Below are 23,121 nucleotides of genomic sequence, written 5' to 3' on the forward strand. Positions count from 1 at the left end.
GTTGACTGAGGCGTTAAGCGATAATGAAACAGAAAGCGGTGTAACCGTGACGCTAGGTCTCCACCAGCACCTGACAATTTCTTCAAGCCGGATTTGACTGTTTGAACTGCTCGTTCAGCAAGACCGTTGCTTGCTGGGTGGTAGGGTGAAACCAAGGTATGCTTGATACCGTTACTTGAGCAGAATTGTTGAAACTCCGAGCTGGTGAACACTGAGCCATTATCCGAGACAAGCTGTTGCGGAAGACCATGTGTAGCGAAACACTCACGAAGCTTGCCAATGGTAGCTGTCGACGTAGCAGATGGAACGGCGTGCACGTCGATGTACTTGCTGTGGCTGTCGACGATCACAAGTAGCATCTTGCCTTCCACAGGGCCTGCATAATCAATGTGCAGTCGGGTCCAGGGTTTGCCTGGCCACTCCCAGGGATGCAATGGCTGTAGTGCTGGAGACTTCTGGGTTGCTTGACATGGCTCACAGCTGCGGACCTTGAGTTCAATTTCGGCATCGATCGATGGCCACCAGACGTAGCTGCGGGCGAGCGACTTCATTCTGGTTATGCCGGGATGGCTGAAATGTAACTCTTCCAGTAACTTTTCTCGGCCTTGGGGCGGAATGACAACGCGAGACCCCAACAGTAAGCACCCATCGATGATGGAGAGTTCACTTCGACGACGGTAGTACGCTTGGTAATCACTATGCACGTCGTTAGGCCAGCCTTCCTGGACGTACTTAAGAACTAATGCAAGTACTGGATCACGGCGAGACCATTGCGCAACGCTCGATGATGTCACGGGAGTTCCGTCCAAAACAGTCATTGACAAAACTGTTTCAGCCGGCACGGGAACCTGGAATTCTGGCGTTGGTGCCGGCAGACGACTGAGACCATCAGCGTTTCCATTCGATTTGCCGGGCTTGTACTGTAGCTCATAGTCATAGTTGGCTAACATCAGCGCCCAACGCTGAATACGACCGCTGGCCATAGCAGGAACGGGCCGACACTCGCTGAACAAACCCAGCAGAGGTTTGTGGTCTGTTTGAAGAGTGAATGATTGGCCATACAGGTACTTGTGGAATCGCTTGACAGCGAAAACCATGGCGAGGCCTTCCTTCTCAATCTGTGCGTAGTTTCGTTCTGCTGACGACAGGGTACGCGATGCGAAGATTACCGGATGCTCCTCGCCATTGACAACATGCGACAAAACTGCACCAATGCCGTACGGTGAGGCATCACAGCTCACAATAATTGGTAGTTTAGGGTCGTAATGCACACGGACGGGTGAGTCAATGAGCAGCGTCTTGCTACTCTCGAATGCGGACTGTTGACGATGAGACCAGTCCCAACTCTTGGAAGACAATAGTTCATACAACGGAGCAAGTACTGAGCTCAGGTTAGGAATGAACTTGTGGTAGTAGTTGATTAGTCCGAGGTAGCTTCTCAGCTCTTGGACGTCGGTAGGAGCCCTTGCATCAATGACATCTTGCACTTTCTCCTTGGTGGGCTTAATTCCAGATGCATCGATGATGTGACCTAAGAATGTCACAGAGGACCTTGCAAATGAACATTTGGTGCGGTTCAAACGCAATCCAGCTGCGTTGAGACGTTCCAGAACCATGTTCAGATGTTTGTCGTGTTCTTCACGAGTTGTGCCAGAGACAAGGATGTCATCCAAGTAGATCACGACCATTGGTATTCCAGCTAGCAATTGGTCGAGCGTACGTTGAAATATGCTCGGGGCCGAAGACACACCAAAAGGCAGTCGGTTGTACACAAACAGTCCCTTCGTGGTGTTGATGGTGGTAAGAAGTTTAGACTGTTCATCCAGTGGTAATTGGAGATAAGCTTGACTGAGGTCCAGCTTGGTGAAGCAACAGCCATTAGCAAGTTTCACGTACAAATCCTCTATGTTCGGCAATGGGTACTTATCTGTCTTGGCTGCCTGGTTAACAGTGCACTTGTAATCACCACAGATGCGGACTTGGCCATTGCTCTTGAGAACTGGCACAATCGGTGCTGCCCACTCAGCGAATTCGACTGGCTGAATGACATTGTTGTCGACTAGTTTGTCCAGCTCCTTCTCCACGGCAGACTGTAGAGCATAAGGCACAGAGCGAGCTTTCAGGAAGCGAGGTCTAGCATTGCGGTCGACTGCAAGCTTGACACTGCCGTGCTTCCAGGTGCCTAGTCCGGGCTTGAAAACATCAGGATGCTTGCTCAGGAGGTCACTGCTCAGATCTCCGGTGACATTGAAGACTCGGTTCCAGTTGAGCTTTAGCGTCTGCAGCGCGTCTCTACCCAACAGATTCGGACCAGAACCCTCGACGACAAACATGGTCAGCTGAGCCGAGTTCTTCGCATGACGGGCATTGCAGATGAGACGACCAATAACTGGTATGATCTTGCCAGCATACGACCTAAGGCTCGGCAGGTCATTCGTCTCCAGACTGGGGAGTTGCTGCTTGGTATCTTTCGACGCCAGTGTCTGGTACTCCGCTTTGTTGATTATTGTTACTGCCGCTCCGGTGTCTATCTCAAACACAACAGGGGTGCCAGCCAGACTCACACTACACATATAAGGATCCACGTTGGAACGCACATGACCAGAGCAACTGGTGTGGTGCAGCTCCGCACTGTATTCCGCCGTCTGGTCAGGTGATGCGAACTCCGGGGCTCTCTGCTCGGAAAACTGATGCACAGCCTTCGACCGGCATACCTTTGCGAAATGATTCGACCTGCTGCAGGACTTGCACGTCTTGCCCCATGCTGGGCAATCCGAGCGGTTGTCGTGCCATTTCCCCCCGCATCCGCTACATTTGCGAACGGCCTTACTGGAAGGACTGGGCTGGTCACGACTTGATGGGTGTCGCCTCTCCACTTTATGGACTTGGGGATGTTCAGGCTTGCTGAAGCTGCTGGCCCCGGCCATGGCTGCCACAGACGACATCGTGACTTCCACTGAACGTGCATAAGTAAGGAGGTCTGCCAACGACATGCTGCTCTCCATGAAAGCCTTTTCACGTACCTTCGACGACACACAGTGCTGTACGACCTGAGACTTTAGCTCTGTGTCCATATCTGCAAATTGACAGTGCTTGCCCAAACGCCTAAGACGAGTTACGTAGCTATCAAGGGTCTCCGACTGAGATTGTTTCTCACGACGGAACAAGTAGACCTCGTATTCCCTGTTGCGCTTCGGACTGAAGTGAGCCGTCAGAGCATCCTTCAAGTCGTCGTAACTTGTAATGCTACTGCTGTCAAAGGTGAGGTAGACGTCAAACACGTCCTCACCGCCACCGTGCAAGAGCTGGGCTCTCTGCCGCTCGTCTTCCGTGATGTTTGCTGCAATCAAATAATTATCGAAACGAGCCAGCCATTTCTCCCAACGAGGGCCAACCGACTCAGGCGGTTCCAGATCAAACGGGTTCAATGATTTTACTGTGCTCATCGTGGCAGCTGAATCAAGGACTTCGTCGCCAAATATTATGATCACACCAGAGCAGTTCAGGACAAGACAAAAGGGGAACTGTTGACTTCAAGATCAAAGCTAGAACGCCGAACTAGAACGACAGAGAAGCTCAGCAGCACAACGGAAAAGCATGCGCGGCTGATACAACTTAGAGTAGAGGAGTAGAAAGATAATGATCTATCACGTGAGGTAGCTCACTAGTACGGATATCACACTTACCAGTACCACCGTACAAAAGGGATTTCCACGAGAGGTGCTGCCACATCACCGATGTCCACTCCAACCACTTGCCTTGCACCTGAAGAGTCTTCAGCCTCAAAATCTGCTCCTGCGCGTTGATCTCCTCAAATGTTTGAAGGAGATCCTTCCTCGGGGGTTTGGAATGCTGCTTCGGAGCAGGAGCACCCAACCCTGCACGATGACTTGAAGATGACGGTGGACGGAGAGTCCCTGAACCTACTGATGCCTCTGCACACTCCAGCTCTATTGTCGCCGCATATCGCTTTGTCAGCTTCGCATCCTTACTCCGACGCAGAGTGTACAGCGCCCTCATGCGCGCGTCCCCACTCGATCGAAGAATGTGCCATTTGATGGACTGGCACTTTTTCCACACCGTAGGAAGGTAGTGGAGGCGTAAGCCAAAGCGTTTGCGACTGCCAATAAAAAGAATGGCAGAGTTTGCGCATCGAGGTAGGCCTGACCATTTCTTCAGAAATGGTAAACACATAAAGTGCAGTTCACGTACAAAACCTTGTGTGAGTTCAAGAACCTGGAAAGACCAAGAAAGCTTGGGCACTACAAGATGGTGGTAAAGCCATAGCTTGTGGTGGTCTTGAAGCCAAGAGCCATCTACTTTTTGCATGAGAGATACAGTGAGTTGACGGATGTCTTCCCGCTGGGTCTGCTCAGAGCAATCAGCATGCAGCCTTCGCCCCAGGAACTTGAACTCTGCAGTGTCAATGAAAGCGATCTTCCTCCCTGACATTGTCAGGCAGGGATCGTAAGGTTTGTACCGGCCATCTACAAGCTTTGCTGCACTGCTTTTGCATTTGTGCGACGCCGCCTGCATACATTGGGTCCACGAGAGAAAGTCCTCCGTGACCGCAATGAGTTTTTGACAACCTGCACTAGATTTGCTATAGAGGCCTAAGTCATCAGCAAAAGCTGTTTGGGACACTTGCAAAGGGGCAGATTTAAAATCATAGGAGAGGCAACTTAATTCAGGGGCTGCAAGTGAGTCCAGCAGAAGCTGGAAACAAATATTGAAAAGGACCGGGGACAAGGGGCACCCCTGGAAAACACCAATGTTGTAATTAAAGGTGGGGGTGTGTGGTTGTACGACGAAAGCGCAAAGACTGTCGTAGTAGGAAAAAATTAATTTCCTGAATTGCAAAGGAAGGCTGTAGTGGGTTAGAGCATACTGTATCAGATTGTGGCGCACTGAACCAAATGCATTCTTCAAATCTATCCACGCAATGCAAATTTGGCGTTTTGCCGTCTTTGCATCACGCATCGCCTCATAACAAAGTGATGTATGCTCTAAGCACCCAGCCTTTGCAGGCATAAATCCTTTCTGGTTGTCACCATCGAAGAACTTATTGCCTAGCATATGTTTCAAGAGGCGCTTTGCAACTAAGGTGAAAAAGATCTTCCCGGACGTGTTCGCTAGAGCAATCGGTCGGAATTTCGAAGGATCATCAGACACCTCCCCCTTGGCCAGGAGTGTGATACACGCTACCTGCCACTGCCTTGGAATGATCTTGCTCTCCCAAACCCGCCCAAAGATGGTGAAAAGAATGGATTGAAGGGAGGGACAAAGTTTCCAAACTATGTAAGGTATCTTGTCAGGACCCGGTGCAGAGGCGTTGCGACACTTCTTCAAAACATTCTGAAATTCAGTCCATGTAGGGGTCCCCTCATCGACTGGGTGGGTGCAATCCCGGGGCTTCCCTGCACTGGGGCAGGATTCGTACGAAGTGGCACGATCCTGGTCTGCATATGTGTGTTGGAAGTACTCAAAGCAGGTAGTGTCAGAGAAAGTGGGTTTGACATGGTTGGTTGGTTGAAACAATTTCTTTCCGAAGGCATATGGGTCCTTGAGAAAGGCATCCTGGTCCCTCTTGTTCCGGGATCGATCATCGTACATCTTTTGTTGTTTCAAAAGACGCTTGATTTGTTTTCCAATTGAAAAATACTCATTTCTGAGCACTGCAGGTACTTCGTCCGGGTTTTTGATCTTACGAAATTGGCGCTTTAAATCACGCCTGTGAGCCCGGAGTTTTTCCACTGCACGGTTTTTATTTGCATTCTTGTGTTTTGGTGGAGGTGGTGGTGGTTTCTGGTCGAAAAACCAGTGAATGAGAGAGAGAGAGAGAGAGAGAGAGAGAGAGAGAGAGAGAGAGAGAGAGAGAGAGAGAGAGAGAGAGAGAGAGAGAGAGAGAGAGCGAGAGAGCGAGAGAGCGAGAGAGCGAGAGAGCGAGAGAGCGAGAGAGCGAGAGAGCGAGAGAGGGAGAGAGGGAGAGAGGGAGAGAGGGAGAGAGGGAGAGAGAGAGAGAGAGAGAGAGAGAGAGAGAGAGAGAGAGAGAGAGAGAGAGAGAGAGAGAGAGAGAGAGAGAGAGAGAGAGAGAGAGAGAGAGAAAGAGACAGAGAGAGAGAGAGAAAGAAAAGGACAGAGAGAGAGAGAAAGAAAGGGACAGAGAGAGAGAGAAAGAAAGAATGAGACAAATGTGTATATGCGTATGTGCGTCTGTGCGGATATGCGAGTGCGGGCACTCATGTTGGTGCTTGTGCGTATGTGTGTGCGTGTATGTGTGTCTGTGCGTCTATGCGGACATGCGAGTGCGGGCACTCATGTTGGTGCTTGTGCGTATTTAGACGTTTGGTTTCGTACTTTTAAAATTTAACTTTGAAATACATGGCTAGGCTATCACACATACACATTGCTAAAGTGTGTATGTCCATATATTTCGAAGTCTGAAGAAAAAGTTGAGCGGTCTCTGCTGGGATGACAGCTACACCATTGCTCAGTGGTTAGAGCATCTCTGGCCTCGAGCAAAAGTCCCTGGTCCAAGTCCTGGTGGTGACAGTCAATGTTTTCTTCAAACTTTTCCCTTTTCCGTTCCCTCAACTACAGTCCATTTCAAAACTATAGACGCGTACCTAGGCAAAAACCGTTATGCCAGCATCTATACCACATAAAATCTGTGATCACTTTGTGCATACATTTTTCCAAATTGGGCGTCTGTTATCCAATCGTTTAGAAACTATATGAGAGTAATTGTGGAGCGGTCCTGAGCAATATTCCGAAAACTATTCTCAAAAAGTTCCGGCCAAATTTGAAATATTTCAAAAACCCTACGCGTCTATAGTTTTGAAATGGACTGTAGTGAATATCCATATATTTCCTTGTGAATAGTTTTAGTCTTGTTGCTGCTGTATGTACTGTTATTGTAGTATTGGCCACGTATTGTTCACTGCCGGATATCGGAGATGGCCAAATCCTGGATCCTAAAAAGCGTCGTGTTGGTGACGTCCTGGTTTTCACCTGCCATAACGGATACCGCGCAACCAGCGGACTGCAGCTACTGTGCCAGGCTGACTCGCGGACGTCTGGAACGTGGAACACTGCATCGAAGTGCACCGGTGAGATGTCAGCACGCTGTTGTTACTCGCCTGTCTTTGTGTGGCATTATCCAGCCATACACCCTTGACCCATGGAGGGGGGGGGGGGGGGGGGGGTGGTGACGTTCATGCGGATGCGGACAACTTGGCCTCCAGCCCAGTCTGACGCGAACCGTTAAATGTATTTTTTTATTTTTTTTAGGCCATCATTTTTTATATCTATGTTTCGCGTCAGTTCAACTTCCAGAATCATATGCGAGAGGTGGAAAAAATAAAAAGTTTCAAAATAATAAAAAAGCTCATCAGAGGTGTATAGAATTAGCTAGAACTGTACATAGCACAATAGCTCGTTCATGTTGTACATTCGAAAGAAAAGTCGTGCATCGAAGGACAAGGTTTGGAGTTTTGAGCACCAGTAAATATTCACTTTGGACAGAGGAGGCAACCGTTGGTGCCCATGCTTCGCTGGATTATTGTACTCAGACTTCAGCAGCGGTGCAAAGACCTCCGGAACGACGCATCCTCTCAGCTTGAGGTAATCGATGCGGTCTGGTGTAAGCTCATAGAATACTGCTCGCAGATGCCGAACAGACGATTTACCAACGCTGGCCTCAAGGCCATTTCTGAATCTCAGCTTCGCCGTATGCAGCCAGTCCACACTGATGACTCGTACTGGATCGTGCGATCGTACACTCACCGTGCATGTTCGTTTTTTTTATTTTTCCGAAAAAAAATCAAAACGTATGCGTGCGGACGACGCGAAACATAGATATAAAAAATGATGGCCTTATACAGTACTGTCGGCTAATTCGGTTTCTCGGCACTTGTGCCAGTGGTTGTGAGACTTATCTCCTCACCCCCGCAGCTAGGCGCTGCATCTGCCGCCAGGGTTTACCGGGTGTTAGCGGCCGTCTTGAGTTCCCTTCGGGAACGTACACACACAGTTCTGTCGGGCGCCGAAGAACGAATAGGCTAGAGTTTACCAGGTGCAGGATACCCTCGTGTACACGATGGCTTAACTATAAGAAAGTTCTACACGAAAGAGGGAACGACCTAGGCTAGGGCTCTGCATCCCCAGATCGTAGTCAGCACCAGCCAATACTGTACTTAGTGCCAGAGAACAGTGTTGAAGACTCCACTGCAGCTGTGTTTTGGGAATTATCACAGGGTGGTAAAGACACTATCTTGGTGACATGGCGGTAAATGCATGCCTGCCGGGAGAGGCTCTCTGAGCTGGAAAGTTACAATTGGGTGCAGAGCTCTTCTCTTCACCACCCAAATCAGTTTGGAATGGTGCCTAGTCGATGCATGGCTAGTGGTATCGGACACAGAGGACTTGAGCTTCGGGGATGGGGTGTGTGTGTGCGTGTGCATGTGTGTGTGTGCGTGTGCATGTGTGTGTGTGCGTGTGCATGTGTGTGTGTGCGTGTGCATGTGTGTGTGTGCGTGTGCATGTGTGTGTGCGTATATATATGTGTGTGTGTGTGTGTGTGTGTGTGTGTGTGTGTGTGTGTGTGTGTGTGTGTGTGTGTGTGTCCCATATGGGGCAGTGGTATGTGCAGTCGATTTCTAATCGAGAGGTTGCGGGTTCAATTCCCGACGATTATGGTCGCACACGTCTTTCTTCTCTTTCTCGATCTCTTCCTGACTTTTCTTTCATTCTCCTGGGTGGTTACCAACAGCCAGTGTATGCCGGAGTATGTGGTGGTGTGTGTGTGTGTATAGAAAAAACAGAAAAAAAAGAAAAGAAAAATAGAGATTCACTGGCCAGGAAAAGTCACTTCAATCAAGCTGTGTGGTGGATACCAGGCTAAAAATAGTGGCGGTCAATTCATCAGCCTTGCAAGCTGTTGAATGGTGTAATCCCAGCACAAGTTGCTATGTCTAACATAGCTGTTCGCTATCATCGCTTCCGCGATGGGCAGGTCTGAGGTCTGAGGTGTGTGTGTGTGTGTGTGTGTGTGTGTGTGTGTGCGTGTGTGTGTGTGTGTGTGCTCGCGCGTGTGTGCGAGAGTGTGTGTGTGCTTATCTATATAAATATGTACATCTGCACATGACGTTTATACGTGAATGAGTGCGTGACCGTTCTTGCTGTGTTCTGCCTGTCATCACAGCTATACCCCGCTACTGTCGAGTGTTGTCCGTATCCAATGGCAAGGTGACGCATAGAGACAGTAGTCGCATACACGACTCCACAGCCAAGCTGGACTGTCATGTAGGCTATACTCCCAGTGACCTGGCAACGGATTTCTCATGTACAGCCAGCAACAGTACACACGGTGACTGGAGTGCACAGCCCAAGTGCAGTGGTAAGATGAGAAAAAAACTTGCTGCATCTTATAGTCTGTTTGCATATTCAGAATGTCCGCATGATTGGACGTGTTTCCCTCGAACTTCCTCCTCCTCCTCCCTCTAAACCCCTTTATTTAATTCCATTCTCACATTCGCTTCTATGTAAAATTAGGGTTCAATTTCTCACTACACTACCTGTTTGTATTTTGCTGGTGCTGTGGCAGAATGTTGAGAAATTTAAAAAGGAACGTATAATCCAGTGCATGTATACCGGTAACAAACGACCTTGCACGTATCAAACTCCGTGATCTAGGGACCCAATGTCCACATTCCTGCTTGAACCCATGCAAGTTGATCGTTTGCGGCAAACTGTTTTCGTCGATGTAACCAAATCTTGCAGGGAGCATGTAAAGAACACATTAATGACGCGTGTGACTAGCCCTGGGTTGCGTGCGCTCTTGTCCCTTTTCACGAACCCAGGCGGTCTTTTCGGGACTTCTCTATTTGCTAACGCACGCATGGTGTTCGCACAAGTGGCACCAAGTTTAAATCGCTCGCGGAACGTCAAGTTTTTGCAGTGAACATAATGCAAGCTTGTGTCCAACCCAGGACCGGCGCAGGCAGTGTGTTTGCTTGGTCTTGCCTGACTGTGGCCGTTTCATACAGTTTGTGTATGATATAGTGAGAATGAAGTTGAAGACACCACTGCAGCTGTACTTATTGTTGATAAATATGGCGATAAAGACACACCTCACGGTGAGAAGGAGAGCTCTGTGCCAGAACTTTGCAGCCTAGAGAGCGTGTGTGGGCAGGCGTGTGTTTACCGCCATATTGCCAGGTGTGTCTTTACCACCATATTTATCAACCATAATAATATAGTGAGTACGTCTAATGAAAATCTTAATTTTAATTTGAATAGCAGTGAAGAGACCGTTTTTGGAGTTGAGAAGTGTAGTTTCCTAAACGTACAACCTCCATAGGCGTAAACATGCATTGTAGGGTGGCCAACAAGTTAATCCGGTGATGGCCTGACCAACCGGACCGGTTCCGGCGCGCCTGCGTCCCATCAACTTTGTATTGCTGTTGTCCGATATACCTGTGTTGCTCTGCGTTTGCTTGTGCAGCCATCAGTAAATACTGTCCAGGAGTGACTGTGGATCATGGCACTGTTCGCTATTCAAACAAGCAGTCCATCCTCTCCATGGCAACGCTGTCGTGTTACCCTGGTTACGTACCGGTCCATGGCTCTGAGTTTGTGTGCCAACCGGGCGGGCCAGTGCAGGGAGCCTGGAATGCTTCAATGGAGTGCAGAGGTGGGTGGATCGGATGACTTCGGTGTTCTTGTGCTTGTGTGTGTGTGTGTGTGTGTGTGTGTGTGTGTGTGTGTGTGTGTGTGTGTGTGTGTGTGTGTGTGTGTGTGTGTGTGTGTGTGTGCGCGTGAATTCTCGGTATCTCTCGTCGTGAGCAATGGGAGGAGAGATTGTCGTCAGCATCGCTGAGTGAGCTGGCAGGGGTGGACGTCGACATGGCCGATGTGATCAGGAAGCACCGCTTGCGGTGGCTTGGTCATGTTGCACGGATGAAGGAGACCCGGCTGCCCAAGCAGATGCTGTTCGGCGAACTGCCCTGCAAACGCCCGCAACATGGTCCCAAGAAGCGCTGGCGGGATGTTGTGTCCTTGAACTTTGCTGTCATCGGTTTGCCTGAAGCGGACTGGTATGACACAGCGCAGGAGAGATCCACCTGGTTTCAGTGTTGTCGACAGAGGGTCAAGAAGGAAGCCCCAGACATCCCGTGCCCCAACTACCGCTGTGACAGAGTGTTCCGTCGTCCTGGTGACCTCAAGCGGCATGCGCCATACTGCAGATTTCGAGTTTAGAGCCTCAGCGTGAGGAAGCCATCGCTATCATTGCTACGGCAATGGGCGTTCAAGGTTCAAGGTGTGCGCGTGTGCGTGCGTGCGTGTGTATGTGTGCCCCTCTCCACTTTAAAGGTGGCCATTTGACAATGGAGCCTGCTTTGTTCTATGCTCAACTGCCCTGTATCTTTCCCAGTTCATCATTTACCGGTAATATAAGTTACTGTGCTGTGTTTGATCCCTATGCCTTGTCTAGTCTACTGCCTGGAGAGACCCATAGAGAATGGACAGCTGAAGTACCAGGCCAAGTCGCTAGCGGGCTCCAGCGCCCGGCTGACGTGCAAACCCGGTTTCCATTCGCTGACCGGATACGACTACAAGTGTGAGACACACAACGAGACGCATTCGCACTGGGCTGGAAAACAGAACTGCTCGTGTAAGTACGGTTTTGAATTTACAGTTACGATAAAACCTGTGACGAACGACCACCCCTTGGGGCCAGAGAAAGCGGTCTTTAGTGGCAGGTGGTCCTTAGTTAGAAGTTTGCACCGCACAACCATAATGTGAATGTGAGACCGTCCGTGCCTGGCGGAGTGGTCCGTAGTACCAGGCCGGTCGCTAGGCACGGTGGTTTTTAGTTACAGGTTTTACTGTATATGGCTCGCGATGGAACTTTAATTTAAAAATTGTACCCGTTGTAGGCAGGCTGGAGTCATGCCATTGGATGGAAATCACAGTTTAAGTATTGCAATAGCACTTCAATTAGAGTGCACCCTGGATAAGGCAGGGTTCTAGCCAGGTCAAAATAGTAGGGGGGGTGGGCATGGGAAACAGTTACCCTATATCCCATTTTTCCACTTTCCAATATTGTCTTGCGACGCCAAATGCAACGTATGGGGCGAATCCCTAACTCACCCCAGACAAATGTGCCTTTATGAACCATCTATGCATGAAAAACACGAAAATCGGAAAATGAGTAGGGGGGGGGGGGGGCAATTTTTCACAAGGGGTGCGCAAACAGAGTAGGAGGGCGCTGCGCCCCCCCCCCCCCCCCTACCCCCTTTGGCTAGAACCCTGTTACAGATAGGCCTTGATCCATGATCCTTGAACGATGGTGGCTGTCCTACGGATGCGGAGAACTCGGCCTTTAGCCCGAGTCTCATGCGAACCGTGACTTGTTGTTCTCATAAAATTAAAGATTGGTTGTGGTCGTGACAACGCATTATTCTGAATCCATTCACGGTTTAGTTTTTGTATGGATTCGTATATTCACTTGGATCGAGTGGTACACAGTAGGGTGACATGCACAAGAGTGACTGTTACTGGTGGAACAGAAGTAACACTTGTGTACGACGCCGGGTTCTGTCTACCAGACACAGGACTTCACTATAGTCAGAATCTATCGCTTTAACACAGAAGTTGCAATTTGTTGACTTCCAACTTCATCCCTTTCAAGCTCTACAATGCACTTATACTGATCAAGAGTGTGTGTGTGTGCGTGCGTGCGTGCGTGCGTGCGTGCGTGCGTGCGTGCGTGCGTGCGTGTGTGTGTGTGTGTGTGTGCGTGCGTGCGTGCGTGTGTATACATGTTTGTGTACACGTGCATGCACATGCACATATGTGTATGTGTGTGTGTGTGTATGTGTGCATATGTGTGTGTCCGTGTGCATGTACATGTGTACAAACACGTCTGTGCATGTGTGCATGTGCGTCTGTGCGTGAGTATGTGCATGCGTCCATGAGTGTGTGAATGTGTGTGCATGTGTATATGTCACCATGGGCATGTTGCTATTGTATGTGTTGTTTATGCAGATATTCCAGATTTCTGTCCTCAGCTGAAAGTCAGTAACGGCAGCTACGCGTACTCACACTCATTTGAATATCGTCTCGGTACACTTGCTACGCTCACGTGCCGTGAAGGGCACGCCACCAAATGCACGACGTCGCTAGAATGCGTCGTCTCATTGCCAACGAATACCACTGGCGTGTGGAACATGTCGTGTGGTTGCGATGGTGAGTTGGGTTGTGTAGCTTTCGGCAGATCTGTGTGGCCACTCAAGCTTGAGCCTGCACCGTGTGGCCAGTCGGACACAAGCCCACACTAGTCAGAAGAATAAGAACGAGAACGGGCAGACCGGCGTGTCCATAGTCCTCGGGCTTTGAACGCGTAGCGTCTCGATTTGAAATTGACTGCACATGTCAATTCCTCTTCCACTTCCACCTGTCCATCGCTGAAGCGACAATAGGGAACAAGCTATGTTAGCCATAGCAGCTTGTGTTGGGACTACAGCATTCAACAGCTTGCAAGGCTGATGAATTGACTGCCACTAATTTTAGCCCGGTCTACACCACACAGCTGATCGAAGTGGCTTTTTCTGGCCAGTGAATCCCTACTTTCGTACCACGGCACCGCACGGGATATACAACTTCTTAGATGCGGTATAAGTACAAAGGTTTGTTTGGAATTAAATTGCGCTATGTTCGTTAGGGGGCACGAAATACCGTAAAACATGCAATTTTCGGTGTAACTTTAATTTCGGTGATTTTGGTAGAGAAACCAGGCACCTAAATTTAAATTACACCTAAAAGGCACTAGAGTATGCACTGTATGTGAAGGGAACGCTGGTCACCTAATTCTAAATCCCACCTGAAACCTGGCAGGTCCCTGGCACCGAAATGTTATGCACCTAAGGGACCATCGCAAAAGTTCGCAGGAGCCCCCGAAACGAAGACTGTTAGTTTCGGGCCTGACCCCCCTCCCTCCCCCCTCAAACGAAACGACAGTCACAATATGGGCTTCATTATTTCACTTGGATGCTCACACATAATAATTATTATAATATACTACACAGCAGGGGTTCATAAACCCTATGAACCCCTGCTAGTTCTAGTACTAGCAAGAGTCCATAAACCACGCGTTTTATGGACTCTTGGTACTAGACTACACACAGTGTACAGGCAGCCAGCTACGCGACACGCGCGGTTGCATGAATGGACTACGCGTCCTGACAAGCGATCTACGCCGGCTGTGATGGCATGCTAATCTATATCAGCTCCTACATATGTACATGTCGTCAATACTTTTTTGAATTGAAGCCCGGTTTGCGATTTTCGACACCGACTCCCTCCCCCCAAACGTATGCTCTTCGTTTCAGGGGCTTCTGCGAACTTTTGCGATGGTCCCTAAAATTACATGTTTTACAGTAGCTAAAGTTTGTACCAAGCTAAAGTTTTTTTCTGAACATTCGGGGTGACAGACCTCGACCAAAAACGAAATTTAGTACGTAACAAACCTGCTGGCGGAGTGATCTAACGAAAGATTTCGTGCACGAAAATTTGTACTTATACAGTAGGCCGGTAGTCGTGACGAAGATTGAACGGTTTGTTTCCGTTGTGCTTTGCTGTCTGCTTCTCCCTGCAGTCATCGAAGACTTCTGTCCGCCCATCACTGGCAGAGGCTTCTCAACAGCGTACACCGCCGCACGGGAAATCGAGTCTGTAGCCGTGGTGACATGTCACCCTGGCTACTCGGAGGTGAATAACGATAGTCTGAAAGCGACGTGCCTGGCGGTTACGAATGTGACGGGCAGGTGGAACAACACTGTCGGGTGCAAGAGTAAGTGAGGCTTTCGGCGGCCGCCATTCCGCTTATGAGCCCTTTGTGCATTGGCGTAATTTTGTCAACATAAACACTCCACACAGCCACCTGGGTATGGTCATGTGGGGTGTTGAACAGCGCATTGCTGATCTCAGCGTACTCCACTCACACGCAGAACTCATGCCATCCATATTTGGCAATGCACAATGGGCTTATCAGTGGGCCACATACTGTCATTAATAATCTCATGCGTCTTTTGTCTTCTCTTGTAGGAAACACCGTTTACTGTCCGGAGAGTCACGTCATTGAAAAGGGTCAGCTCACATTCCCGGATGGCTACACTGTGGATTCCGTTGCACGTCTCTCCTGCAACAAGGACCTTGAACCGCACGGCGAGGTCCGCTTCTGGTGCACGGCCGTGGGCACGGACCGGGGAGAGTGGCAGGGCACTGGGCAGTGTCAGGGTGAGTGCACGACTACTGTGCGAGGGAAGGGATAGGCCCCGTCTGGGATAGACCATTGTACCCTTGGGTGAGGCATTGTGCCCTTTGGGGTGATGCATTGTGCCCGGTAGGGTGAGGTTGTGCCCTTTGGGGTGAGGCGTTGTGCCCTTTGTGGTGAGGCATTTTTTCGGTGCTGGTCTATTTTGGATACTTGTGTAACCTTGGCCTGAGGTTACAATTACATTCACAGGAGCGTAAACTCCCCAGCCCCCAGCCAGGCACCAGTTCCAACCATGACAAGACGTTGAGATCAAAACTGCAACTCTCAAGTCCAAAACATTCTCTCGAAGCAAAAGGAAAACCAGCATCATAACAGAGCGAGCCAACGAAAAGATACGCATGCGTGTGTGCCTGTGAGTGTGTACAAATGACGTATGCATACATGTCATGAAGTAGAGTCACATTCCTAGCTACAATCAAGAGTGGAAATATTACTACGCCAAACGGAACATGTGCAACATGTTACACCTCCCCCCTCGTTACAGAGGGAACGATAGTGACCGAAAGTTACAAAGCTTAGAGCATATCCGTGATAGCTTTCTACATGAGAAAATTAAATACTGGAAAGTGAAATAGTGTGGCGCAAGTATGGTACAAGTGTAGTTAATCGGTGTGAGGTATAATGGAAAGTTTAGAAACTACTAATGCTATGTAAGTGGACTGTGAAACAGCAAGTGAAATGCTCGACATTATTCATACTAACCTAACAACAGGTAGGACTGTGTGAAATATGTGTATTTCTGAACTAAGAATGTACAATTTCTCAATAATCACACTGTACAGTCATAGACACTCACTGAGCAAACCTTGCTGGCGGCTGAATGTTTGCACGGTTCCGCAGATCATAGTGGTGCACAACAGGCACAGGTGCATGATTCAGTGCTGCGGCTGGTGGCGGCACCGGCGCAGCAGCAATTACTGGTGCAGGTGGCGCCTGCACTGGAGCCGGGATTGGTACTGGTTGCACATTATACTCAACATCAGGCGTATAGTCGGCAATAGAAGTCGGAGGCGAGTTCGGTACGAGCTCATTGGCACTTGCAGGCAGATCAGAGCCAGTCCAAGCCTTCAGACGGTCAACGTGAACAGTCTGGGTCGTGCCGGATTTGTCAGCTATCCGAAGTACTACATCGTCAACACGTTCTAGCACAGTGTACGGGCCTTTCCAAGGTCGATGGAACTTGGAAGTCGTACCTGGTTTGACGGCAGGAGAATGCAACCGAACCATGTCACCAACGTTGAGTTTCGGTTGTTTAGCGTGCTTGTCATAGTGGGCCTTCTGCCGTCGCTGGGCTGTTGCTCCAGCATCACGGGCATGCGAGAACGCTCGTTGTAGATTGCGTCGTAAGTTGATAACATACGTGTTCACATGGGAGCGCTCAGAGTCTGGTGACTGAAACATCACATCAACTGGCAGGTGGATTTCATGACCTAACATGAGCATCGCTGGCGTCTCCTTGGTCGAGGAGTGCACACTAGACCGGTAGGCAAGCAGACAACGTTGCAGATGACGGTCCCAATTGGTGTGGTGGTCGTCGACGTGAGCAGCCAGCATTTGCTCCAGTGTGCGATTCATCCTCTCGACTAAGCCGTCACTCTGGGGCCGGTATGCTGTTGTACGTGACTTTCTGATATCCAACAACTGACAGATCTGCTGGAATAACCTCGACTCAAATTGCGCACCACGGTCAGAGTGCAGCTGGTATGGAATACCATAACGACAGAAGAAGCCGTCAACAAGGACATGTGCTATTGTTTCAGCAGTAATATTCGGTACAGGAAACGCTTCTGGCCACTTAGTGAAATAGTCACAAATGACGACTAAATACTTGTTACCGCTAGGCGTAGTAGGCAGTGGGCCCATAATATCAATAGCAACTTTCTCTAGCGGGAATGATGGGCGGTCTTGGACAAGCGGGGCTTTGGCCTTTGGTAGCGGTGCTTTGCGGCTCTCACAAATATCACATGCTTGGCAAAAATCACTAACTGCAGACGACATGAAGGGCCAATAACACCGCTTGCGAAGCTTGTCTTGTGTTCGCTCAATACCTAAGTGGCTTCCAGAGACATCAGCATGCACAGACTGAAGCATGCGGGATTGCAGAGACTGTGGTACAACAAATTGTAGGTACGGTGTGTCGCTATTCTCGGGGTGGTAAACCCGGTACAACACTCCATCAATCAGTCTAAGACGCTTCCACTGGCTCCATAATCGTATCAATGCAATAGACGCACCGTGCATGGCAGAATCACTACGCAGGGGCCTGTCAAGTAATGCCTCCTGCCAGCCGATCATTGTACTCACATCTGCATCTTCTAATTGAGCTCTGCGCAACTCTTCAACAGTGAAAGACTCACACCAATTGGGTGGCGACACTTCAGCATTGACTGTTACAGGATTACTATCAGGACTAGCGCTAGACAGGTGATTGACAACAATATTCTGCTCACCTACTCTCTGCTCGGGCGTTGGCGTCGGTGAGGTTGCGGTAGCCGGGCTGTGGTAGCGGAGTCTTGACAAGGCGTCTGCATTGACATGCTGCTTCCCGGGCCGATGTGTGACGACGTAGTCGAAGACGGCCAAACGCTCAATCCACCGGGCTAGAAGACCGTCCACTTCCCGGAACGAATGTAGCCAGATGAGCGCTTTGTGATCAGTTCGCAATGTGAACTGATTTCCAAGTAGGTAATGGCGGAAATGTGCAGTAAATGTGACAACAGCAAGCAGCTCCTTGCGTGTACTGCCCATGTTACGTTGGGATCTCGTTAATGCTTTGCTGGCATAGGCAATCACTACTTCCTCACCGTGACTATTGACTTGCGAGAGAACAGCTCCCATGGCGAGATCTGACGCATCAGTGTCCAGGATGAAGCGCTTGGCAGGATCAGGATATGTCAGAACAGGTGACTTGACTAGTCGGGACTTCAGCTCAGCAAATGCCTGTTCACACTCATCTGTCCAGTTGAAAGTGGCATTCTTCTGGGACAAACGGTTCAGGGGCTCTACAATTTCTGAGAAATGTGGCACAAAGCGGCGATAGTACGATGCGAAGCCAACAAAGCTACGCACCTCTTTCAGTGATGTTGGGGATGACCAGTCTTGAACAGCCGTGAACTTGCTTGCGTCCGGTGCCACACCCTGCTCTGAGAATAAGAATCCCAGGTACGTGACTGAGGACTGAAGCAGTGAGCACTTCTTGGGCTTGATCTTGAGGCCAGCTTGACGAAGACGACTGAATATTGTTTGCAGACGACTCATGTGTTCCTCAATCGTTGATGAGAACACGATAATGTCGTCCAAGTAGACCAGACAGATATTGGGTACTAGGTCACCAAGGACCCGGTTCATGAGGCGTTGAAAAGTTGCCGGTGCGTTACACAGGCCGAACGGCATACGGTTCCACTCGAATAATCCGAACGGTGTCACAAACGCCGACTTAGCTTTGGCAGCTTCATCTATCTCCACCTGCCAATAGCCAGCTGCGAGATCTAAGGTAGAGAAGTAGCGTGCACCAGCCATAGCGTCGATAGCATCATCCACACGAGGAAGGGGAAAGGCATCCTTCTCGGTGATACTGTTCAACTGCCGGTAGTCGATGCATAGCCGGATAGATGAGTCAGGCTTGCGTACGACAACTATCGGAGCAGCCCAAGGGCTTCTGGATGGAGATATAATCTCATGATCAAGCAGTTGATCAACGTGCTGCTTTACCTCGGCTCGTTGACTGAGAGGAATTCGGCGGGGTGGCTGTCTCTTAGGTTGATCAGATGTAGTCTGGATGTTGTGTGTTACTACATCAGTCTTCCCAAGGTCGAATTGTCCCTGCGAGATGATATCGGCATTGTCGTTGAGCACAGTAGCTATAGCAGACTGCGCTTGCGGATCGAGGTGACGTAAGTCAAATAAATCGTCTGGCTCGGAAGGTGAGCAGCTCTCTTCCTGTACTGCGTTACAGCTATGCTCGTCAACAGAGGCAGCATGCGTAGGCGAATCATTGAGATCATCGTCAATGTAAATATCAGAATCAAATTCAGCAATTTGATAATTCTTCGGGACAGTTGTGGAATGAGGAAGAAAATTTTGTAGGCGAATCCAAACACGGCCAGCAGAGTCAGGAGTAGCCACCACACGTGACATAGCAGTGCTAAACTTGGAAATAAACTTCTCTGAAGGTGAAACAAAACCAGCAGAGCTAGGTAAATGATTATCATCGGTACGCAGCTGCGCTTGAACAATGACTTGTGTATATGCTGGTACAGTAACCGAATTAGCAAGATGAACACGGCAGACTACAGGATTAGCATTATGGGTGGGCTCTAGGGGTACATCGACACCGCCTGCATCGAGCATGTTGCGACCGAAATCAATTGTGCAGCCATGAGATTGCAAGAAGTCAATGCCGATTAGCACATCGGGCATAATGTCAGCAACAATGACTCTGTGGCGTACAGCAAGCTTGCCAGTTGCTAACAATACGACAGCTTCCCCGAGCACAGGAACAGAAGAATTATTTACCGCTTTAAGAACAGTATTAACGGGTGAGATAGATAAATGAACATTACGATGAGAGAGAGACTTAGCAAAGCTGGTGCTCAACAACGTTACGCAACTGCCGGTGTCCACAAGCATGTTGGCTGGCACAGCCTCGACCGTGCCTTGGATCTGCACCGTGCTGTCGGACTGTGTTGCAAGACACGACAGAGGCAGGACGATCGAGTTGTCTGGACACTCGGCTGGAGTAGTTGTGCAGGCCTTACAAGTTGTCTCAGTAGGTAAGCAGACAGCCTCATGACACACCGAACACGGTTGACTCTGCTTACCGGTACATGGGTCCATTGGGGAGGTTGCTGACGGCGGACCCTGGTTGTCAGCGACGCTCAGTTTCCCCGACCGCGTCCACGACCCCGGTGACCACCACGGTTAGCCGGTGTGTATCTCTGGTGCGGACAGTCAGGTGCGAAATGCAGTGTGCTGTCGCACACATAGCACCGCTTGGTGTCACCATCTCCACTCCGATGCAGATTAGTTGGCCTCTCCAGCGTGAGCCTGGAGATCTTGTCTTCCAGGGCTGCCATCCTCGACAGCAGGGCGTTGAGTGTAGGGTCACTGGGCTGAGATTGCACCGCACATACAACTGGGCTAGCTGCCTGCTGCTGCTGGTCTGCCTCCAGGATGCACTGAAAATGCATAGCCCGTCGGAGTGCGTCATCCAATGTTGGTGGGTCCGTGCCACGAACATGCAGGCGCAGGTCCCTGCTGTCAAGGCCGGCTACAAAGGTGTCGCGCGCCAGGGTATCCTGCACTGCTCCAGCCACCGTGGGGTACGCCCGTCTACTGAGCCTGCGGACGACTTCCGCAAAATCCGACAGGGACTCGCCACGAATTTGCCGGCGTGACTGCAGCTCTGCTCTGAACGTGGGGATGAAGTTTGCGTCGCCGAATCGCTGTTCAAACGCCTGCAGCAGCTGGTCGAATGGGCCTGTCCTCGTATGGGCTTCCAAACTTTGGAAGTAAGACAGTGCGTGGCCGGTGAGGTACAACCCAATGTACCTGCCTTGGTCTGCCGGTGTCCAGTTGTTTGCATTCGCGACGAGGCGAAAATGGCCAATCCATGATGTCCAGTCGGCGTTGCGCTCGCCAGAGAATTTCTCTGGCGTGGCCCATGCCCGCATCTGCTGTTGTTGACGTGCTGGTTGTTGCGCTGGGCCCGGTGGTGGTGGTGGAGGGGGCGGAGGAGCGCCACCTTGCTGAGCCATCTCTACACGATCAATCTTCCACAAATAATTTGGTACGCGTGCTCTCACAAGACGTGGAATTCGAATTCGCTGCCACCACGTGTAACCTTGGCCTGAGGTTACAATTACATTCACAGGAGCGTAAACTCCCCAGCCCCCAGCCAGGCACCAGTTCCAACCATGACAAGACGTTGAGATCAAAACTGCAACTCTCAAGTCCAAAACATTCTCTCGAAGCAAAAGGAAAACCAGCATCATAACAGAGCGAGCCAACGAAAAGATACGCATGCGTGTGTGCCTGTGAGTGTGTACAAATGACGTATGCATACATGTCATGAAGTAGAGTCACATTCCTAGCTACAATCAAGAGTGGAAATATTACTACGCCAAACGGAACATGTGCAACATGTTACACTTGCAGCTTTTATTCCACACAGGTTACAACCAGATCCATTGTGTGTGTGTGGGAGGGGGGGGGGGGAGCATTATGGGTGGGCATTGGAGTGGGTGTGTGTGAATGGGTTGGTGTGTGTGTGTGTGTGTGTGTGTGTGTGCGCGCACGCGCACCGCGTGCGTGCGTGCATGTGTGTGTGAGCCAGTGCATGCCGGAGTATGTGGTGTGATGTGTGTGCGAAAAAAGAAGAAAAAATGGAAAAGACCAAAAATAGGGATTCACTGGCCAGAAAAAGTCACTTCAAATAGCTGGACGGTGTAGACCAGGCTGAATAGTGACGGTCAATTCTTCAGCCTTGCAAGCTGTTGAATGGTGCAATCCCAGCACAAGTTGCTATGGCGTCTGCCGTAGCATTGTTATCATCGCCTTCGGCGATGGGCGTCACAAGGTCAAGGTGTGTGTGTGTGTGTGCGTGTGTGTGTGCATGCGTGCGTGCGTGCGTGCGTGCGTGTGTGGAGGGGGGGGGGGGGGGGCACGGATGCATGTATCCATGACTATGGGTTGTAAGCTGCAGAAATCCCAGGTACACTGGTAAAACCTGTATCTAAAGACCACCGTGACTAGCGACCAGCCTGGTACTACCGACCACTTCGCCAGGCACGGACGGTCTCACATTCAAAATGCACTGTGACTAGCGACTACTCGCTGAACGCGACCAGTGACCGCCTTTTCTTGTCCCACAGACGATTTTTGACCCGTAACTAGCGACCGCGATGTAGGAAATCAAAATGTTGCTTGAAGCTCCTTCTTGAATTTTGCTGATTTTTCATGGTCCTGAAAGGAATCTTTCGATACTACAGCTGAACAAATGAACGCAGGTCATTTTGACTGTGGAGTCGGTGTGGACACCTGTCGAAATTTCAAGTGCTGTCAGGAATAAACATGATCGGAAACGTCTTGGAGAGCGCATCGAAAGCGCTCTCGGATCGATGTTACTACTCAGAGGAGAAACGAAGACTGAACGGATATGTCACCCCAGTCATACAGATGAATCGACGATGCCCCCCCCCCCCCCCCCCCCCCCGGGCATCAAGGAATTCAAAAACAAAGCAGCACCTCAAGGTCCTGATGCTGAAGGATCGCGTTCAAGCAATCGAAAAGTCACAACAAGGATAGTCAGTACGACTGATCGCATGAACAAATAATTTGAAGCCCAGCGCAAAACGAAACTTCCACAGGGAACGTTTGACTCCTGGCTTCAGAAGTAGCAGCTGAATCTGATGTCTGCAAAAAAATAATCTTCTCTCTGTCTCTCTCCATTTCTCCGTCTTTCTCTCCAAGTGTTGTTTTACCTGAAAATCAGTGAAATCAGAATGGCATTGTGCAAGTTCTGGGGAATTGTAGTAGCTGCATTTTGACATACATATCATATAATGGGACCCATAATATGGTTGCGCGGTGCAAACCTCTAACTAAAGACCACCTGCTACTAAAGACCGCTTTTGCTGGCACCAAGGGGTGGTCGGTTTGTTTGTTTGTATTCTTTATTTAGAGTGGGAAGTCCAAAACAGGCCCTAGCCTAATAACAATGGTCCCACTAGTGAGGGAATGCTGTATATCTGTGCATAAGGATCAGTGAGTGTAACAGCAAC

At 49.8% G+C, this 23,121-nt stretch overlaps 1 protein-coding gene across 1 annotated transcript in view; it reads left to right on the forward strand.

Moving 5' to 3' along the window:
- LOC135821079 (uncharacterized) overlaps positions 1-23,121 on the forward strand; it is a 73,741-nt gene that overhangs the window by 46,077 nt on the left and 4,543 nt on the right. The window contains exons 24-30 of the mRNA XM_065334146.1: positions 6,921-7,109; positions 9,203-9,397; positions 10,505-10,693; positions 11,495-11,674; positions 13,051-13,251; positions 14,660-14,854; positions 15,109-15,300. Of these exons, the coding sequence (XP_065190218.1) occupies positions 6,921-7,109; positions 9,203-9,397; positions 10,505-10,693; positions 11,495-11,674; positions 13,051-13,251; positions 14,660-14,854; positions 15,109-15,300 (1,341 nt within the window). The remainder of the gene's footprint in view (positions 1-6,920; positions 7,110-9,202; positions 9,398-10,504; positions 10,694-11,494; positions 11,675-13,050; positions 13,252-14,659; positions 14,855-15,108; positions 15,301-23,121) is intronic.

Source organism: Sycon ciliatum, chromosome 7 (assembly GCF_964019385.1).
Source record: "Sycon ciliatum chromosome 7, ocSycCili1.1, whole genome shotgun sequence".
Lineage (NCBI taxonomy): Eukaryota > Metazoa > Porifera > Calcarea > Leucosolenida > Sycettidae > Sycon > Sycon ciliatum.